Source organism: Mauremys mutica, chromosome 4 (genome assembly GCF_020497125.1).
Source record: "Mauremys mutica isolate MM-2020 ecotype Southern chromosome 4, ASM2049712v1, whole genome shotgun sequence".
Lineage (NCBI taxonomy): Eukaryota > Metazoa > Chordata > Testudines > Geoemydidae > Mauremys > Mauremys mutica.
The window spans coordinates 33,328,943-33,349,678 of record NC_059075.1 but is presented as its reverse complement, the minus strand read 5'-3'; the positions used below and the strand labels follow the sequence as shown (position 1 = coordinate 33,349,678).

The 20,736-nt window shown below is 44.9% G+C and overlaps 1 protein-coding gene across 2 annotated transcripts in view; it reads right to left on the bottom strand.

Moving 5' to 3' along the window:
• The window catches only part of EML5 (EMAP like 5), a 337,324-nt gene that overhangs the window by 216,405 nt on the left and 100,183 nt on the right, over nucleotides 1-20,736 (bottom strand). For both annotated transcript variants that reach the window (XM_045015105.1, XM_045015106.1), the window contains one exon: nucleotides 6,551-6,736. In XM_045015105.1, the coding sequence (XP_044871040.1) occupies nucleotides 6,551-6,736 (186 nt within the window). The remainder of the gene's footprint in view (nucleotides 1-6,550; nucleotides 6,737-20,736) is intronic.

Here is a 20,736-nt window from a genome sequence, read left to right as displayed (position 1 = left end):
CTTAGGATCACTGTTCCCTGGGCAACCACCAACTTCTAGTCCTATGATTAATTGATTAATTCATCTTTATCCATCATATGAAATCCAAAATAGAATTACCTCATGTAGAGTTCAATACCTTTTGTTAGAAAATCCATCATCCATATTTTTAGAAGCAAATGATGTTTTACCACTGGCTATATTAAACCTCCATAATATGTTTCCAAAATGAAAGTCCCCACCCATAACATCACATGTTTACTTTCTATACATTAAAGGTAGGTGTTGGAGTAACTGATCCTGTTCTCTGGTTTGATTTGGTGGTTGTAACACGCACCCACTGCTGGGCTTTATAGTTAGCACTTGGATTCACATGCATTCAAGATCTGCATTTCTGAGTTAGCAGTAATTCTAAAAGAAGGCAATGGATCTTTAATGTCATATGCCACAGTTACACCCTCCCCTTTTTCCTATTCTATCCTTTCTGAACACGTTCTAACCAGTTATTTTAATATTCCAGTCATGCAAATCGTTCCACTAAGTTTCAATAACACCAACTATATCAAATTTATTTTCATCAGTGAGACTTTCTAATTCTTCTTGCATATTACCCAGACTCCAGGTATTGGTATATTAAATGGAAAAAAACTTAGTTAATGCAGAGTTAAAGTTGCCTGGTGACAGACAGTTCATGCCCTTCCAAAAAATCAAGTTCAGCAAAACCAGGAAATACAAAGTTAATGTAAATGCCCATGCAACCTTAGCTCTGCCCCCGCACTCTGCAGCTGGCAAGAGACACTGGGAATTATCTGCATATACTCCAGCTGCTTTCAGTGTTTTAGGTGCAGTTGTATTGAATGTTGGAGTCAGTAGATGGGGATTTAATGACTGGTAGGGAAAAGGTGGCATCCTGGGTGCAAGTGTGAAGGGGTTGTAAAAAGTGGAATATTCTGTCAGAGGAGTAGGATCAGCATTTGAGCATAGTGCAGGCACAAGAAGGGCCTGTCCATTACAGTGAAAGGCAGAGTGCAAGTATCTGCATTATCGATGGTTTAGGGCATCTCTCACAGAAGGCAGAGTTAAGATTACATGGGTATTTACCTTAACTCTGTTTCCTGGTTGTCAGATGTTTGAGTTTTGTTGAACTTCATGTTTTGGAAGGTCATGAGTAGTCACCAGGCAACCTTAACTCTGTGTTAACTTACTTTTTTTTGGCAATTAATTTCCTATCTTTTCAAAACAGAACAAGAAATGTTTGTTGGTAGTTAGTGGCCATTTAGACACTTAGTTCTCACCTAGGTTTGTAGCTGATATGCTACTGTGGCTAGGTAATCAAAATACCTAGCTTTTATATAGTTAGGCTTGGCAGGATTCTATTTTTTTAATCAATAGATGTCACTAAACATCTATTTCAGTTGACACACCAAAAAAAACACATGAAAAAAATCCACAGGAAACAGTTAGCATGAGTGCAGCCTCCCCCTGCACCTGCTGGGATTGGGCATCATTAGCTCTCTTGTAGGACAGAACGTTTTCTGTGGCCCTGCTGCCATGGGTCTTGCTCCCTCACTAGCTCTGCCCCACGAGGACAATACCCTTCCCCTCACCTTGCACCTGCAAGGATCAGGTGTCACCAGCCCTGTGCCAGCATAGAAAACCCTTTGCAGCCCTGCTGTCACAGGTGTGAGAATGAGGTCATGATAGCAGGCCTGCAGAGAGCTACCTGCAGGGCTGCAGGGCCAGTGACACTTGATCCCTGCAAGCGTAAGGTGTGGGGAAGGCTGTGTTCCTGGCAGGGCAGAGCAGAGATCCTTGGGCCAGGACTGCAAGTAGGAGGATTAATCAATCAATATTAATTGTCAAAACTGAAAAAAAATTCCAAATCTTGATTTTAAAATTGTCAGTGATCCACCACCACGCTTCGTAAATTGTCCCACTGGTTAATTACCCTCACTGACAAACAGGGGCGGCTCCAGGCCCCAGCACGCCAAGCACGTGCTTGGGGCGGCATGCCGCGGGGGGCGCTCTGCCGGTCGCCGGGAGGGCGGCAGGCAGCCAGCCTTCGGCGGCATGCCTGCGGAGGGTCCACTGGTCCCGCGGCTTCGGTGGAGCCTGCGGGAGGGCCACCGGAGCCGCGGGACCAGCGACCGGCAGAGCGCCCCCCGCGGCATGCCGCCGTGCTTGGGGCGGCGAAATGTCTAGAGCCGCCCCTGCTGACAAAATGTATTCCTTATTTCCTGTTTGAATTTGCCTGACTTCACCTTCCAGCCATTGGATCATGTTGTACCTTTCTCTGCTAGACTGAAGAACCCACCATTAAATATTTGTTCTCCATATACATACATTAGAAAACATGCGTTGCAGTGATAGATTCAAAGAGCTCACTCTATTTAACAAACAGAAAGTTAAGAGGTAACTTTATTAAGTCTATATATTCTATTACCTTCTCTTTGTTAAGCTAAATAGAGTGAGTTCTTTAAGTCTATCACTACAATGCATGTTTTCTAATGTATGTATATGTACATATAGACCAGGGATCGGCAACCTTTGGCATGCATCCCATCAGGGAAATCTGCTGGCAGGCTGGGACTTGCAGCATCCACAGGTTTGGCCGATCGAAACTCCCACTGGCCGCAGTTTGCCATTCCAGGCCAATGGGAGATGCGGGAAGCAGCGGCCAGCACATCCCTCGGCCTGCGCCACTTCCCGCAGCCCCGATTGGCCTGGAGTGGCGAACCACGGCCAGTGGGAGCTGTGAGCAGCAGAACCTGCGGACGCTGCAGATAAACAAACTGTCCCGACCTGCCAGTGGATTTCCCTGATGGGTTGCATGCCAAAGGTTGCCGATCCCTGATATAGACTGTAATGAAGTTACTCCTTAACCTTCTCTTTGTTAAGCTAAATAGAGAGAGCTCTTTCAGTCTACCACAATGCATATTTTCTAATCCTTTAACATTCTTGTTGCTCTTCTCTAAACTCTCCAATTTATGAACATAATTCTTGAATTGTGGGCACTAGAGAACTGGACACTGTATTCCAGCAGCAGTTGCACCAGTGCCAAATAAAGAGGTAAAATAACCTCCTCTCTTCTACTTGAGATTCCCCTATTTATACATCCGAGATTGCATCAGCTCTTTTGGCCTCAGCATCACGTTAGGAACTCATATTCAGTTGATTATCCAGAATGACTCTCAAATCTTTTTCAGAGTTGCTGCTTCCCAAGATAGAATCCCCATCCTGTAAGTATGGCCTACATTTTTTGTTCCTAGATGTATTCATTTACTTCTGGCCATATTAAAAACACATTGTTTGCTTGTGCCCAGTTTACCAAGCAATCCAGATTGCTCTAAATCAGTGACCTTGCCCTCTTTATTATTTACCACTCCCCCAATTTTTGTGTTGTCTGCAAACTTTATCAGTGATGATTTTAGGGTTTTCTTCCAGATCATTGACAAAAATGTTAAATAGCACAGGGCCAACAAGTGATCCCTGCGGTATCTCACTAGAGACACACCTGCTTCATGATGATTCCCCACTTATTATTACATTTTGAGACCTATCGCTTAGCCAGTTTTTAATCCATTTAATATGTCATGTTAATTTACATCATTCTAATTTTGTTAATCAAACGTCATGAAGTACCAAGTCAAATGCCGTACAGAAGCTTGTAGTCTCATTAAAAAAAGATATCAAGTTAGTTTGACAGGATCTATTTTCCAAAAACTCAAGTTGATTTTACATTAATTACATTACCCTCCTTTAATAATTTATTAGTTTGGAGAGGTGTTAAGTGACCCATCCACTTCAATGAGATGTTCTCAGCTGAAATAATACCCCATCGAGATAAATATAGCCTGAAACAATAGCTTTGATACGTGTGAACTGCTCAATGTATGTCAGTGGGAGCACTCATCCCCCATACCCAGTGCTGCAGAGGCTGTGATATGCATTAAGCATGCCCTTTCTCAATTCCTTATCCCAGTGTCAGCAGTGTATTCTTGGTGCATGCCCCAAACTCCTCTCCCCTACTCCTCCAACCCAATCAGTGTTGTGATAATCTGGTCTACAAATTTACCCTAATTGTAAATTCTACTGTAAAAAGTGAGTGTATGTTCATAAGAAAGCACAATAATATATAACAAATATTGATTGACAGCTTCAAAAAAATCAAAATAAGTCCAAACAGAAAGGCCTACTGATATAACTCAAGGAAAACATTTAAATCATACTTGCTATAAATAGAAGATGTGGAACTGGAAATTAACCAAAATTGGTGTGTTGGATATTAGGCTTAATTGGTGGACAAATTAATGAGGGGATGTGCTATTTCACCCATCAGTCCTTTTTTTGGATCCTTAAAGAAAGAGCCTTCAGAGGAGAAACAAGAAGAACAAACTAAAGCTTATTGGAGCAAGCTTCACCATCATGACTGCCACCCCCACTGTCTCCTGGGACCAGACCTTCTTCGTCCTGATCCTGACGAATGTCCTGACAAGAACAGACAGGAAGCCAGATGACATCATCACTTCTACGCCTCAGCTGCATCCCAAATACCACTCAAGATGAAACAGGATCGAACTGTAACAGAAGCAGCCATAACAGCTCTAGCCAATCTCAACTAACTTCTTCTCTTTACCCCAAAAGGAATGTTATTACCATCGAACACTGTTAAACAAGGGTTATGTTTTCCTTTCAAACCTCTCGCCAACAAGAAAGGGAAACAAGAAATGTAAAGTAAGGCTTTCATTTTAACAACATTTCAAATGCTTTAACTGTTTTGCCTTTTAAGTACCTTTTAATAAAAGGTTTAAAAGGTTTTTAATGGTATTTGCCATAGTACTAAGCAGGCTAAGGTCTCTGTATACCAAACCCTGAATCTTGCTTAACACTGTTTAACATTGGACAGCAACTGGGTTATGTTAACATCTTTGGGCACCTATATTCCATCTAAATTAATGCAATATCACCCTCTCCTCCCAGCAAACATTTGCTTGTGTAATTTATTTTCTTTTCAATAAATAGTTTAAGTGCCCTATGATGTATTCAGATTACATTTTCCCACAATTTAAAAAAAACAAACCCTTTGACAGAGGCAACCTGGAACAAGATGCCTCCTTTTTTATTTCAGCTTTCTGCCCTGGACTGGATTTGAATTCATAGTGCCGGGTGGTGCTCAGATTCAATGACCATTACATAACATCAGAGTCACAAGGTCCTATGACATAGAGGTAGTTTTCCAGATAACCTCTTTCTCTGCATATACTAAGTGTAATTCATCTTGCACACTGCCAGAGAAGTCTTTGACTAATAATGTTTTAATTTGATTTTCCCCACAGGGCTAGTGGGTGCATGTACTCCATTTGGGTAACTCAAGCATTTTAGATACTTGTGCAATGACCTCTGCCCTAGTTTGATCTCTGTCTGTGAGCAAAAATTCACTACCAGAAGATGTTAACATTAAGAAAAGCTTTTTTCCCCCCATGGGGTTATATCCCGGGAACCAATAGCCAAATTTGGATCAGTGGCCAAACCACACACCCACACAAGGAACAAAATTTGAAAGCAATCCCAGTAACTGTACAGATTTTGTAGTACTTATGACAGTCAAGCTTTAAACAGAAATCTGGTCTTAAGCTTAACTATTGTAGAGCTGGGCCGCTCTACTACAGTAAGAAAATTAAGTTTCTTCTCTTCCCATTCTGTGTCTTATTGGTTCAATTTGTTCATAACATACTGAGTTTAACATTATCTGTAAGGTACACCATTGTCCATAATTAAAATCCACCTTCAAACATAAAGAATTGTTTTAGAAAGTCAACCTGATATACTCATAATAGTGTGACCAAGTAAATTTCTCTTAGGGTACGTCTTCACTACCCGCCATATCGGCGGGTAGCAATCGATTTCTCGGAGTTCGATATATCGCATCTCATCTAGACGCGATATATCGAACTCCGAACGCGCTCCTGTCGACTCCGGAACTCCACCACCGCGAACGGCGGTGGCGGAGTCGACGGGGGAGCCGTGGACGTTGATCCTGCGCCGTGAGGACGGGTAAGTAATTCGAACTAAGGTACTTCGACTTCAGCTACGCTATTCGTGTAGCTGAAGTTGCGTACCTTAGATCGAACCCCCCCCCCCCAGTGTAGACCAGGCCTCAGATTTAAAATGTCAGAAAATTAGTGGTTTTATATGTGAATAGTAGATGAGAAATCTTAAAATGTTGAACCTTGTCTTGTATTGTCACATACACTAGTTACAACACCTGGAGGAAAAAAAAGACACACAGCTCTGCATGTAGAAACTGGATTCAGGATTATTGATTTTTTTCTCCACTTGTCTCTTCCACATAAGCATACGGTCTAGAGTGATATGGGAAGGATACAGAAAAGTTATGTAAAGAAAAAAAAATAACCTCTTCAGATTTAGATTTAAACATTTTGGTTTAAAATAAAAATCTCAGCAATGATATTTCAAAAATCTTCTTTGAGCTATTAATTACACACTAATCAATTTCCAAAGCTGAGCATTGTTCAAACAATCTGAATTATTATAACATAAATATACTTACAGCATGTGCTCCTTGTATTGTCCGTATGAGATTAATTCCTTTCCATACATATATATCTCCATTAAGTGCACCAGAATGTGTCACTTCATCTCTTGCACAGGCTAGGCAAAGTATAGTTTGGAGATCACCAGTTTTGCCAAAAACACCACGCTTTGGTGTCAACGAATTGCCACACAAGCTCCAAAACTGATAGATAAAACATATGGTATAATAATGGTTTTTATTTTGCAAAAGTCCTGTGAATTTTGGAAACAATGTAGTGTATGCATATTTGAGAGTGAGTGAGAGAGAAATATACTAGAGCCAAGAGACACAAAGTATTGTACTCTTCATTAATCTGGTTCTCCAGTGTGCCACCTGTAGCAATTTTTTTTCGGCTAACCAAAGTCTTTTACTTCCAATAAGCATACTACTTTCATATATTTATGATCCTTCGTATGAAAGAGTTTCCTGGTATCAGTTTTAAATAAAGTTCAAATGTCTTTACTGATCAAACTTTCACTGTTAGGTTCAATATTATTGCTGGTTTTGTAATCATTCAAAAGAGTTGTTTCATAATGAAATGATCTGATTTTTTTCATGATGCAATACATAAAATATCCTTTGTGCTTTAGTGACATATTTTCAGACCAACATTAGAAGTGTGATGTTCAGGAGCTAGAGCTATGATTTGCATGTTTCAGCACAATCAGGTGCATGCAAGATTCATGTTATTCAACATGGACAATAGGAAGCACAGTCATTACTTGAACATCTGAAGCCCTCTAAATTCCAAACTACTCTTTTCTAGGAGGATGTTTCTTTGGCTATGTTATAGTTAACATCAAAATAGATCTCAACTCAAGTAGTAAGCCAATAAATAATGAAGATTTCTTTTACTGAAAAGCATGAAAGAAAGAGAAAGCACACACTACCTGTCAGTTAAGAGATTACAGAAAGAAATTTCCAGTTTCTGTGCATTACCACAACTTCATAGGTTTGGATTTGTTTGGGATGGGGAGTGAAAGGTGTTTACATGAATAGGAACAAGTGCTGGAAGAGTTTAAATTTTGAGTTAGATACGTGAGGATTTTTAAATTCAGCCATTGGGCCAAATGGTCTATGCTCCAGTTTTGTTTTGGTTTTTAATACTTTGTATATGCAGACAGAGCTCTGGAAAGGAGCATTTAGATAAACTGAAATAAATTTTAAAAGCACACCTGGAGAACTATCAGTAGCAGTTAGTTGCCCTATGCTTTGTTTTTTTCTGTCTTTAGGGAAAAAACAAGGAAACTGGAGTGCGCACATTTTCATTAAAGTGATTTGCATGCAGATCTCTCAGTCCTGAGTTTCACAGAACCATCCCGCTTTGCCCCTCAAACTCGCTTATCCCATTTGAAGCAGAACATTTCCAATATTTAGATTGCCATGGGCCCCCCATTTGAGAGGGCAGTCAAACTGAGTGGCATTGTGATCTAGCATATGGAGTTGCATCGCCACTCAGGTTTGGCCTGGCCATCCCTCTGTCTGTTTATGAAGGGGCAGAAAGGCCAAACCTGAACAGTGCAGGTTTTTGGATTTGACCCAAACCAAGCCCACTTACCCACCCCCGCTTTTTTTTTTTTTTAATTACTAGCAAACTGAAAAATAAATTATTCACCCAGCTCTAGTCCTAATTCACCACTCCCTAACTAGGTCTGCAAATACTGTATCCTCAGAGCTGGAGTTACAGGCTAACTATTGTCCCACTCTCTTGCTGTATCCTTCTTTTTCCTGGTATGCAATGCAGAGCTATAGCCATACAGGCTGCCACACCTTGTACTTTACAAAATCCTGCTCACTTTTTCTATGCACATAAATATGCAGTAGAGTGCACAGGAACTGCTGAGCCAATTTTGTAACCCTGTGCTGAATGTCATGTAGCATTTACTTCATTCACCACAAACAAGTAACACAAACTGTCTCAAGAGATGCACCATCATTTTACCTGTACCCCTTTGTACTACATTTAGACTCTTAATCAGCATTTTTGTTGCTCACAACCTGTTAAAAATTCTGAATAAAGGACATTAGTAGAAGGATTGCAGCAGTTACCTAAAAAAAGATTTTCATATTTCCAGTAGTTATTGAGAAATAACCATACACTGATTATGCAAATCCCTGCAGTTGAACTCTGATTGATTAATTATACCAGTACAAAGATTTACATACTGTATTACCTGAGAAATAACAGTATGATCATTGTACAAATTGTCATTTCAATCGATTTAGGCAATTCCATTTAATAATATAATAATTTGCATTCTCCAGTCAAATACCTAGTCAACATGAAGTCTATCCAGGGATTATATAATGATTCCTAGCATGAGAAATAACTGTTGATGTTAAAAAGGAATATCATGATGGATTATACATATTTTTAAAAAGTCGGACCTCTTGCCTAATCAGGATGCTATTCAAGATCTTGGGTTAGGATTTTTTATTTAAATAACGCATGACCAAATAGCTGCAGCCTAGTTGTTAAAGATGCTCAGAATATGATTTAATTAAAATGGATTTTGTTAACTATAAATTGCTAAAGGAAACTAATTTTTAAAAAATAAAATAGGTTACTTCAGCAATCTGAGCCATTCTTAATATACAATTGTTTTTGGCAAAAGACAGGAGGACTAATTTGCCAGTGTTGTGCTATGTCTTGAAGTGGCAGAAAGTTAAGTAGTAATCAAGCTAATGGATGTCTTTAAACTACATGATAAGCAGTATGTTAAATTAAAGTTGTATGCAATCTAGCTGACACACTGAACATTTTTGCCAACAAAGCAATAATAGTTTAATCCCCACATTCACTCTTTACAAGCTACATACATTTCCCACCTGTCAATGTTAAAAAATATCCTTTTTTTAAAAAGTACTCCCAGAGATCTGTGTAAACAAATGGCTATAGGGAATTTCAATTGCCACTCCTCATTTTTTAGTGTAAATTAGGGATCAAATTGGGGCATATACAGGGATACCTATCTCCCCAATCACCACCCCTTCAGCCACCAATTTGTGCTCCAGAATCTTAGCTTTTCTATTTAAAGTTGCTCCCTCGATAAATGTTAAGAGAAGAGGCTCCCTGAAGATGAGGCAGGGTAGAAGCTTGGCACACACCATAATTGAATGGAATAATCTCTGCTGACTATAAAACCCACTAGTTCAAAACAATTGAATGCTTGGAAGGAGGATGGATAGACAGACAGTTGCTAAAGATGGGTGAGAAGGATACGGACCTAGGATCAAGATCAGTATGGGCTTTTAAGATGACTTGCTACTTACTGGACACAGTGGACACAGAAGGTATTTGAATGGGAGAAGGATGAGCTCCATTGTGTGAGAAGGGGTTATTCACCTTGTGCAGTAACAGTGGTTCTTTGAGATGTGTCCCCCTACGGGTGCTCCACCGTAGATGTATCTGCATCCTTGCACCTCAGATTGGAGATTTCAGGTAGCAGTGTCCATTCGGCCTGCACATGTGCTCTCCCTGTCTCATGCCTTGCCTCAAGGCTATCCAGTGCTGCACAACCACCCTCAGTTCCTTCTCTATTGCAGAGCCTCTTATTAAGAGCTCACAAATAGAAGGGAAGGCTGTGGAGCACCCATAGGGGCACAGATCTCGAAGAACCACAGCAACTGTATAAGATGACTAACCCCTTCTTCTTTGAGTAGTGTCCCTATGGGTGCTCCACTGTAGGTGACTGTACAGCAGTATCCTGATGGAGGGATGGAGCTTTGGAGCCAAGTCTAATATTGATGCCAAAACTGTGGAGCCAAACATGGCTTCTGATGCTGAGTCATGCTGCACAATGTTCTGCAAAAGTTGCTGCTCTGCATATTTTTGTGATAGGAACATTTTTTACACAAGTGGATACAGCTCTCGTAGAATGAATATCAACTCCAGATGGAGGTTGAAGATTGCGAGTACGATAGCAATAGTAATGAAGTTTGATATCCCTCTAGAAAGTCTTTGTTTCAAAAATCGAGGATCCTTTATATCTCTCTGCAATGGAAAGGAATCATTTAGGAGATTTTCTGAAAATTTTTGTTCTATCTAAATAGAATGCCAATGCTCTCCTGATGTCAAGTATATGCAATATTGCTTCTCTTTTGTCATGGTGTGGCTTTAGGAAGAAGGTTGGGAGGTGAGTAAGTTGGTTTATATAGAAGGCAGAGGATATTTTCAGGAGGAACTTGGAGTGTGATCTCAGTGCAGCCTGAACTCTTAAAACACCAACACCACCACTGGTGGTGCAATTAGAGTGCTGATTTCCCCAATTCTCCAAGCCGAGGTGATGGCTACTAGGAATGCTGTTTTCACAGATAGCTGTGTAAGCAAGAGTATGGACAGGGGTTCAAAAGGAGACTTTGTAAGACAGTTAAGGTCCAGGTTAAAGATTTCATGTTGGTGTCAGGCATCCGACTTGTGGCAAGAGTTTACTCAGACCCTTAAGGAATCTTTTGTTGTAGGATGAATGATTACAGAGTAGCTGTCTATGTTATGATGAAAGGCTATGAGATATACCTTTACTGACTTTTGAGATAATCCTGATCTAGGATGTAGTCTAGTACCAGTGGGAGGGAAAGGATGTTGGCATAAAATGTTTTGAATCACACCAGATTTGGAATCTTTTCCACTTCTGGATATACATGTGACAAGTTGATGTTTTTCTGCTATGTAATAGCACCTCTTTAACATCCTATGAACATGACATCTCTATGCTTTTGAACCATCGAGAAGCCATGCCTTGAGTCAGAAAACTTGCAAGCTGGGGTGGTGGATCTGTCTGGCATTCTGAAAGAGGAGGTGGGGAAGGGGCTGGAGTTTGACTGGAAGGCGTATTGTCAATTGAGGGACCATGCCTGTCTTCAGGGCCAGCTCCAGGCACCAGCATTCCAAGCAGGTGCTTGGGGCAGCAATCTGCAAGGGGCGGCAGTCTGTGTGGTTTTGCCCCCAAGCAGCGTGCTGAATTGCCGCCGTGGACGGCGGAGGCAGTCCATGTGCCGTTAGGGCGGCATGCGCGTTTCCGTGGCGGCGGCAATTCGGCAGCAGTTTCTATGTTCAGCTGTCCGTGGCGGTGCAGCTTCTGTCTGAAGACAGAAGCTGCCGCCAAATTGCCACCGCCGTGGAAACGCGTGTGCCACCCTAATGGCACACAGACTGCCCCCACCATCTGCGGCGGCAATTCGGTGCGCTGCTTGGGGCAGCGAAAACAGTAGAGCCGGCCCTGCCTGTCTTGGCCATGTGTGGACTATAAGAATAACCTTTGCTCTTTCTTTTCTTATCTTGGGCAGGATTTCCAATATGAGAGGAATTGGAGTGAAGATGTAAAGGAGACCCATATTCCAGTGAAAGAGGAAGGTGTCTCTGAGCAAATGATGCCACAGTCCAGCTCTGGAGCAGTACTGAAAACATTTCTTGTTTTTGGCTGTCGCAAATAAGTCTATTTTTGGGACTCCCTCATGCAGAAATATGTTTTGGTGAACAATGGAGTACTTTTCCCATACATATTCCTGCAAAAGTGTCGTGCTGAGGGTGTCCGCTGTGGTATTCTGTATACCCAGAAGTTAGGCAGATGATATGTTGATGCTGTGCTGAATGCACCAATTCCACTGTTTCATTGCCTCTGCACAAAGAGACTGTGATCTCACTCTGGCAATTTATGTAGAGCATACATGCTATGTTGTCTGTCATAACCTTTATGTTTGCCTTTGATCAATGATAGGAAATGTGAACAGGTGATCCTGACCACTCTGAACTCCAACAGATTGACATGCAGTGTTGATTCCACGGGGTACCATTTGCTTTGTGGTTGTCTAGATTAGGTCCCCAGCCCAGTAAAGATATGTCTGTTGTCAATACCAATGTTGAAGGTAGCTGAGTGAAGGGGACCCCGCGCAGACATGCTGTGGGTCTTTCCACCATTTGAGAGAGTCTTTGATTATCAAGGATATTAACAGTGGTTTGGTCAATCTGTCTGTTTGGTGCATATTCCGTTTTGAGCCATGCCTGAAGGCAACACAGGTGGAGCCTTGCACAAGTTATTGCAAGGTGCCTGCTGCCATGTACCCCAGTAGTTAAAGGCAATTCCTGGCCAAGGTCTGGGGGCTGATATGGATGGTGTTGATTAAGATTGTTAGCGTATTGAACCTGTGTAGTGGGAGGAAGGCTTTGACCTTTACTGCATCTAGATAAGCAGCAAAGAGTCCTGTGGCACCTTATAGACTAACAGACTAACGTTACGTCTGTTAGTCTATAAAGTGCCACAGGACTCTTTGCTGCTTTTACAGATCCAGACTAACACTGCTACCCCTCTGATACTTGCATCTAGATAGGCTCCTATGAATTCTAGATGTTGCACTGGAGTTAGAGTCAATTTTTGAGTGTTCAGATGTAGTCCCAACTCCATAAATAATCTATAGCAGTGGTTCTCAACCTGCGACCCAATCAGCACACAGCTGTGGCCCCATGTGACATCCTCAGGGTCATACAGGTAGTGTGTGTGTTATGTGCGTCACAATATACACCTCTACCCTGATATAACGCGACCCGATATAACACGAATTCGGATACAACACGGTAAAGCAGTACTCCGGGGGGGCGGGGCTGCGCACTCTAGTGGATTAAAGCAAGTTTGATATAACACAGTTTCACCTATAACGCGGTAAGATTTTTTGGCTCCTGAGGATAGCGTTATATCGAGGTAGAGGTGTATAGTGAATTGCATATACGCCCCACAATGGTAAATAAGTTGAGAAGCACTGATATATACTCTTCTGCATGGCTGATAGGGCATCAAACAGTTGTACCTTGAGTAGGCAGTCATCTAGATATGGATATATCATGATTCCTAATTTTCAAAGACATGCTGCTACCACAGATAGGACCTTCAAGAACACTCTGGATGCAGATGGTAGGCTTAATGGAAGTACCCTGTATTGAAAATGGTCTTGACCTAGGCTGAATCTCAGGAACTTTCTGTGGAATGGCTGGAACTTGATATGAAAATAAGCATCTTGTAGGGCAAGGGCCGAGAACCAGTCTCCCTAGTCCTGATATGAAATTACTGATGCTAATTTAACCACCTTGAATCTTTGTGCCTTTACGGATTTGTTGAGCAATCTCAGATCCAGAATGGGTCTCCATCCTGTATTCTTTTTCAGTATCAGGAAGTATTTGGAGTATATTTTCCCTCTGTGCTGATTGGGAACTTTGTTCTATAGCACTGAGGTTTGACATGGCATATTTCCTGATGTAACAGACACTCGTGAGAGGGGTCCTTGGAGAGAGAGAGAGAGAGAGAGAGAGAGAGAGAGAGAGAGGATGGTTAGGAGGGAGGGAGGGAGGGAGGGAAAGTGGACTAAATAACCATTGGAGATTATTTCCAGTACCCACTTATCTGACATTATCTTTTCCCCATTTTGTCAAAAGAACAAGGCGGTGTCTAAAAAGATAGAGATAACATGAATTTTGCAGCAACTGATGGTGGCTAGGGGCCTCAGGCTATGTATCAAACTGATATTTCGACATTGAAGGCTGTGCAGTTGAGGTTTGGGGTGCTGCCACCCTTTGTTTTTGTATCTGTTGTCTCTTCCACTGAGGTTCATAGTTTCTCTGGGGTGGACGGAACTGGGCAGGTCAGGATCTTTGTGATGTCTGAGTTTTGCTGTACCTCCTTTTCTGTGCAGGTATGTAGATCCCCAGGGAATGCAAAATGGCTCGAGTAGTTTAGTGCGTGGAGGGAATCATCTGTTTTTTTCCATGAAGAGTTTGGATCTTTTGACTGGAAGGTCCTCCTCAGTCATGTGGACTTCTCTTGGGAGGCTGGAAAGGTGAAGTCACATAGCTCTCCTGAGAAGCTGTATCAGCAGTGTCTAGTGAAGTCTGTAATGATGTACTTGCCAGAAGCTGGCCCTCAGCAATGATGAGTTGGAACTGCACTCTTTGATCATTTGGGAGGTGTTCAATAAAGGTGCTGAATTTCGATAATTGAGGTAGTTATATTTCACCATTAAGGCCTGATAATTAGCAATCCTAAACTGCAGGGTTGCCGATGAGTACAATTTCCTGCCAAATAAGTTCATTTTTCCCAGTCCTTGTGATAGGGTGTTGATTTAGCATGGTGCTGTCTGCCACGTTTATTTACAGCATCTATCACAAGGGAATTTAGTGATGGATGGGAGAAGAGAAAGTCCACGTCTTAAGAGGGGACATAATATTTTTTATCTGGACTTTTGCATGTGGGCAGCATCATGGCTGGTGTTTGCCTGATGGGTTTGGCTGGGTCTAGTATCTTCCATATGTCCTTATCAGGTTGCATTGCATTCTCTATCAATGAGGCAATTGATAGAGAATGCAATGCGACCTGATATGGACATATGGAAGATGTCCAGCAGCTTGTATTGTGTCTCCTTTATTTCTTCAAAGGGATCTGAAGTGAGTCCACCACTGTCTTGGTGAGGTCTTGAAATTGTTTAAAGTCATCTGGCATAGTTTATGGAGGAGGCATAATGGCTTCAAATGGAATGGATGATTAGATGTTTGTTAATGGAGTAATTTCTTTATCCAGTCTTGCTTCCTGTTCCTCAAAAATCTCCTCTTGAGGATCAGGGGGTCTAGAAAGGGAAGTTGAGGGAGATTGTTTTCCTCTATCCCTATGCGAGACATTTGAGGTCCTAGAGAACTGGTGTGTCTAGAGGCTTCCCATGGGTCCCAATACGGCCAACTGGAGTGGTGCAAGTGGGTGGGCCTTGCCTGTCATCGGTTTTGTGGCTTTGTAACTGTTTCTAGGTGATTGGTCCCTTGATGTTGTCCTGGGGAACTTTGTACTGAGACTGAAGATATGTTATCATCATCCTCTTCTTCACTTGATAGAGGTGGAGCAGAAAAGGAGACTGATGAGAAGTGTCTTGGTACCATGGGGAATTCAGGAGACTGAGATGTGGTCGGTGCCAGTACTGAGTAATGGGGATTCTAGCATTTCTGAGACCAAGAGGTCTTTGAATAAACAGAATTCCTGTAATACTATGGTAGTAATCAGTACCAACAGAGTCTGCCTAGAGGGGCCTGGTGTCAAGGGATTCAATGGTACCTGTTGTCTTCTGTGGTCCAATGATCAGCCAGAAGATGGTGCTCTGGTCTTTTGTGTGGAAGTGCTTGGTACTGAGGCTCTCCTTGTCTCTGGTGGTGCCATTTTAGAAGAGCTAGCACACTCTCTACTGCTTCTTTTCTCTGACAGAACCAATGCCTCTGAGCCTGTGCCCTTCAGGTCTTTAGGCTTACTGACAGTACTGGTACTTGAGGAGCCTAATGACTCATGGGTACCCTGTTGCGGTTTGATCAGTGCCAAGGTGGATGATTTTGCGGGGGATCTCTTTTTTCCCAGTCAATTCTTCAGTTTGGGGACTGGTAGCCCTCTTTTTTTGGTGGTTTTGTGAGAGGAATCAGCAGATATCCTCACTGAATCCACCTGGGAGTGATGTCCCAAGGACACTGACAGTCATGTTGGGGACTGTTGCTCTGGGGTGATCTAACTGACCTTAGATCAGAGAAGTCTGAGCTTCAGTTCATGGCTTTTTCCTATTCCTGATTTTAATTTCAGACAGAAAGTACACTTTTGTGGTAAGTGAAATTCTCCTAGGCAGTGAATACAGCATGAATGGCCGGTCCTGACCAGAATAACTTTGCAGGAGAGATAGCATTTAAACCCAGGGAAGCCAGGCATGCCCCTTTTTGGGTTTTGTTTCCCCAAAGAGGAAGAGATAACTGTTTTTGAAATCCCCCCACCCTCTATTTTTTTTTTTTTTAGAAAAGAAAAAAAGAGTAACATTAATCTAGGTAACAAACTCTATTTTCTACACTACTAACTAGAAATAAAGTTTAGAAATGAATCATCACTCAGCCTCTTCTAATGCTCCATCTCAGGCCAAGAGAAATTGAGAAGGAAAAGACGGTTACTCACCGTTGTAACTGTTGTTCTTCGAGATGTGTTGCTCATATCCATTCCATGTAGGTGTGCGCGTGCCGCGTGCACATTCGTCGGAAGACTTTTACCCTAGCAACTCAGTGGGTCGGCTGGGCGCCCCCTGGAGTGGCGCCACCATGGCCGCGGATATATACCCCAGCCGACCCACCCACTCCTCAGTTCCTTTTTGCCGGCTACTCCGACAGTGGGGAAGGAGGGTGGGTGTGGAATGGATATGAGCAACACATCTTGAAGAACAACAGTTACAACGGTGAGTAACCGTCTTTTCTTCTTCGAGTGATTGCTCATATCCATTCCATGTAGGTGATTCCCAAGCCTTACCTAGGCGGTGGGGTCGGAGTGAGAGACGTGGCGGAATGCAAAACTGCTGAGCCGAAGGCTGCATCGTCTCTAGACTGCTGCACCAGAGCATAGTGCGAAGCAAACGTATGGACTGATGACCAGGTCGCTGCACGGCATATCTCCTGAACCGGTACGTGTGCCAGGAAAGCGGCTGAAGAAGCCTGAGCCCTGGTAGAATGGGCAGTGAGGTGGCCCGCTGGAACATGGGCCAAGTCATAGCACGTGCGGATGCATGCTGTCAGCCACAAGGAGATCCTTTGAGTGGAGATGGGAAGGCCTTTCATGCGGTCCGCTATGGCCCAAAGAGCTGGGGGGACTTACAAAAGGGCCTTGTACGGTCAATATAAAATGCAAGCGCCCTGCGGACATCCAGGGAGTGTAATCTCTGCTCCCGTGGAGATGAATGAGGTTTGGGGTAGAAAACTGGGAGGAAGATGTCCTGACCGGTGTGGAAGGCCGAGACCACCTTAGGGAGAAAAGCGGGATGTGGCCACAATTGAACTTTGTCCTTGTGAAAGACCGTGTAAGGAGGGTCTACAGTGAGAGCTCGGATCTCAGAGACCCTCCGAGCCGAAGTAATGGCCACCAGAAAAACTGTCTTCCATGACAGGTATAGGAGAGAACAGGTTGCCATCGGCTCAAAGGGCGGACCCATGAGCCTGTTGAGTACCAAGTTCAGGTCCCAGGTAGGGGCGGGGTGACGGATCTGAGGGTAGAGACGTTCCAGCCCTTTACGGAACCTAGCGACCACCGGGTGAGAAAACACCGAGTGCCCACCTTCGCCTGGATGAAAAGTGGACCTTCAGGAACGATAAGGCCAGGCCCTGCTCTTTAAGGTGCCATAGGTAGTCCAGGATAACTGGCATGGAGACCGCCGTGGGCACAAGAGACCGTGAGACACCAGAGCGAGAAATGCTTCCACTTGGCCAAGTATGTGGAGCGAGTGGAAGGTTTCCTGCTGCTGAGCAGGACATGTTGCTCAGGTGCGGAGCAGCGGAGCTCTGAGGCGTCTAGCCACGCAGGAGCCATGCCGTGAGGTGAAGAGCGTGGAGGTCCGGATGGCGGAGACTGCCGTGTTCCTGAGTTATAAGGTCTGGGCAGAGGGGGAGGGTGATCGGCGGGGACACAGAGAGGCTGAGCAGCGTGGTGTATCAGGGTTGCCTGGCCCATGCCGGAGCAATCAGGATCAGATGAGCCCTGTCCTGACGGAGCTTCAGCAGAACCTTGTGGACCAATGGGAACGGGGGAAACGAATAGCACAGTTGGTGAGTCCATGGAATGAGAAATGCGTCCGAGATTGACCCTGGTGAGTGCCCCCGGAATGAGCAGAACGTTTGGCACTTCCTGTTCGCACGCGTCGCGAAGAGGTCCACCTGGGGAAATCCCCACTTGTGGAAAATGGTGTGGATAATATCTGGTCTTATGGACCACTCGTGGCACAGGAAGGATCTGCTCAACCGATCCGCAAGAGTGTTCCGAACTCCCGGGAGAAAGGATGCCACCAGGTCGATCGTATGTGCTATGCAGAAGTCCCAAACTGGATGGCTTCTCGGCAAAGGGGGGAAGAGTGGGCCCCGCCCTGTTTGTTGATGTAGTACATGGCCGTTGTGTTGTCCATGAAGACGGAGACACAATGGCCGGATAGAAGCCTGCGGAACGCCTGACATGCGAGGCGGACTGCTCTGAGTTCCTGAACGTTTATGTGGAGCGAGAGCTCCTCTGATGACCACAGGCCCTGTGTGTGCAGTTGGCCCTGGTGGGCTACCCAGCCGAGGGAAGACGCGTCTGTCGTTAGAGACAACGTGGGCTGGGGCAGGTGAAAGGGCAACCCTGCACACACCACGGAGGGGTTCAGCCACCAGTCGAGGGAGTGAAGCACATTCGGCGGCACAGTGACCAAGGTGTCTATTGAGTCTCTGGCCGGACGGTACACCGAGTGGAGCCACATCTGAAAGGGGCAGAGCCGGAGCCTGGCGTACTTGGTGACGTACGTACACGCTGCCATGTGCCCCAGCAGAGCGAGGCCAGTGCGAACCGAGGTCGTGGGGAAGGCTTGAAGGCTGCGGATGACGGCCATCAACGCCAGGAACCTCGGCTGAGGAAGACAGGCCTTGGCCAGAGTGGAATCCAAGGTCGCGCCTATAAAGTCCAGCCTCTGCATGGGAACCAGGGTGGATTTGTCCACGTTGAGCAGCAGGCCGAGGCTCGTGAACAGGTCCTTTGCCACTCGCACATGCTCTCTGACTTGTTCCCTGGAAGCCCCTTTCAGGAGTCAGTCGTCCAGGTAGGGGAACACGTGGAGCCCTTGGCGCCAGAGGTGGGCGGCTACCACTGCCATGCACTTCGTGAACACCCGAGGTGCTGTGGAGAGGCCGAAGGGAAGGACCGCGAACTGGAAGTGTCAACGGCCCGCCATAAAGCGGAGGAATTGTCTGTGCGGAGGGAATATGGCTATATGAAAGTAAGCGTCTTTCATGTCGAGGGCAGCATACCAGTCCCCGGGGTCCAAGGAGGGGATGATGGTCCCTAGGGAGACCATCCGGAACTTTAACTTCAAAAGGAAATTGTTGAGGCCACGGAGGTCGAGGATCACCCTGAGACCTCCTTTTGACTTCGGGATTAGGAAGTAACAGGAGTAAAATCTTCTGCCCCAATCTTTCTTTGGTACCTCCTCCACTGCTCCGATGCTGAGGAGCATCTGCACCTCTTGCAAGAGGAATTGCTCGTGAGAGGGGTCCCTGAAGAGGGACTGGGAGGGAGGACGGTAAGGCGGGGTGGAAGCAAACTGGAGGTGGTATCCGTGCTTCACGGTGCGCAGGACCCAGACATCTGAGGTCAAGAGAGACCACGCAGGGAAAAAATAAGAGAGGCGGTTGGAGAACAGGGGGGAAGGATCCCGAGCTGGGAAAGGTATGCTGTCCCCGGGCGTGCCTTCAAAAGGACATCTTCGGGTCCGGCTGCGTCTTAGAGGCTCCGCGATTTTGGCCTGCTTGAGGGCCGGAATAGAGTCTGCGGCCTCCTCATCCTCGGCGTCTGCTAAAGTCCTGTCCACGTCTAGGGACAGAGTAGGGACGGAAGCGTTGAGGGCGGTAAGTGCGGCGCTGGGTGACAGGCGTATGCATACCTAGGTTACGCATAGTAACCCGATTGTCCTTCAGGCTCTGCAGCCTAGAGTCAGTTTTCTCCGAAAAAAGGTCTTTCCCCTCAAAGGGCAAATCTTGAATGGTGTACTGGAGTTCAGGCGGAAGGTTGGATGCCTGCAACCAAGAGATGCGCCTCATGGTAACACCTGCTGCCAAGGTTTGGGCTGTGGAGTCAGCCGCATCCAGGGAGGCCTGCAAGGACATTCTAGCCACCTTCTTTCCTTCCTCCAGGAAGGCCTTGTACTCTTGGCGAGAATCTGGGGGAAGCAACTCCCGGAACTTCGCCATCTCCGTCCAGGTATTATAGTCATAACGACTCAGCAGCGCATGTTGATTGGCAGCCCAGAGTTGCAAGGCGACCGCTGAGTAAACTTTACGGCCCGGGAGGTCCATCTTCCTGGCCTCTTTGGACTTCGGCGCGGGGTCATTCACCGTCTGGACGACTAGGGAGGAGGGAGGAGGGTGCATGTAAAGATACTCATACCCCCTGGATGGCACCATATATTTCCGCTCGACCCCCTTAGCCGTCAGTGGAATTGATGCAGGCGATTGGCAGAGGGTATCTGCCTTGGCCTGGATCGTCTTAATGAATGGCAGGGCCATTCTCATGGGTGTGTCCGCCGCCAAGATGCTGCACACAGGGTCCTCGACCTCTGGGACCTCCTCTATCTGCAAGTTGATATTCAGGGCAATCCGCCTA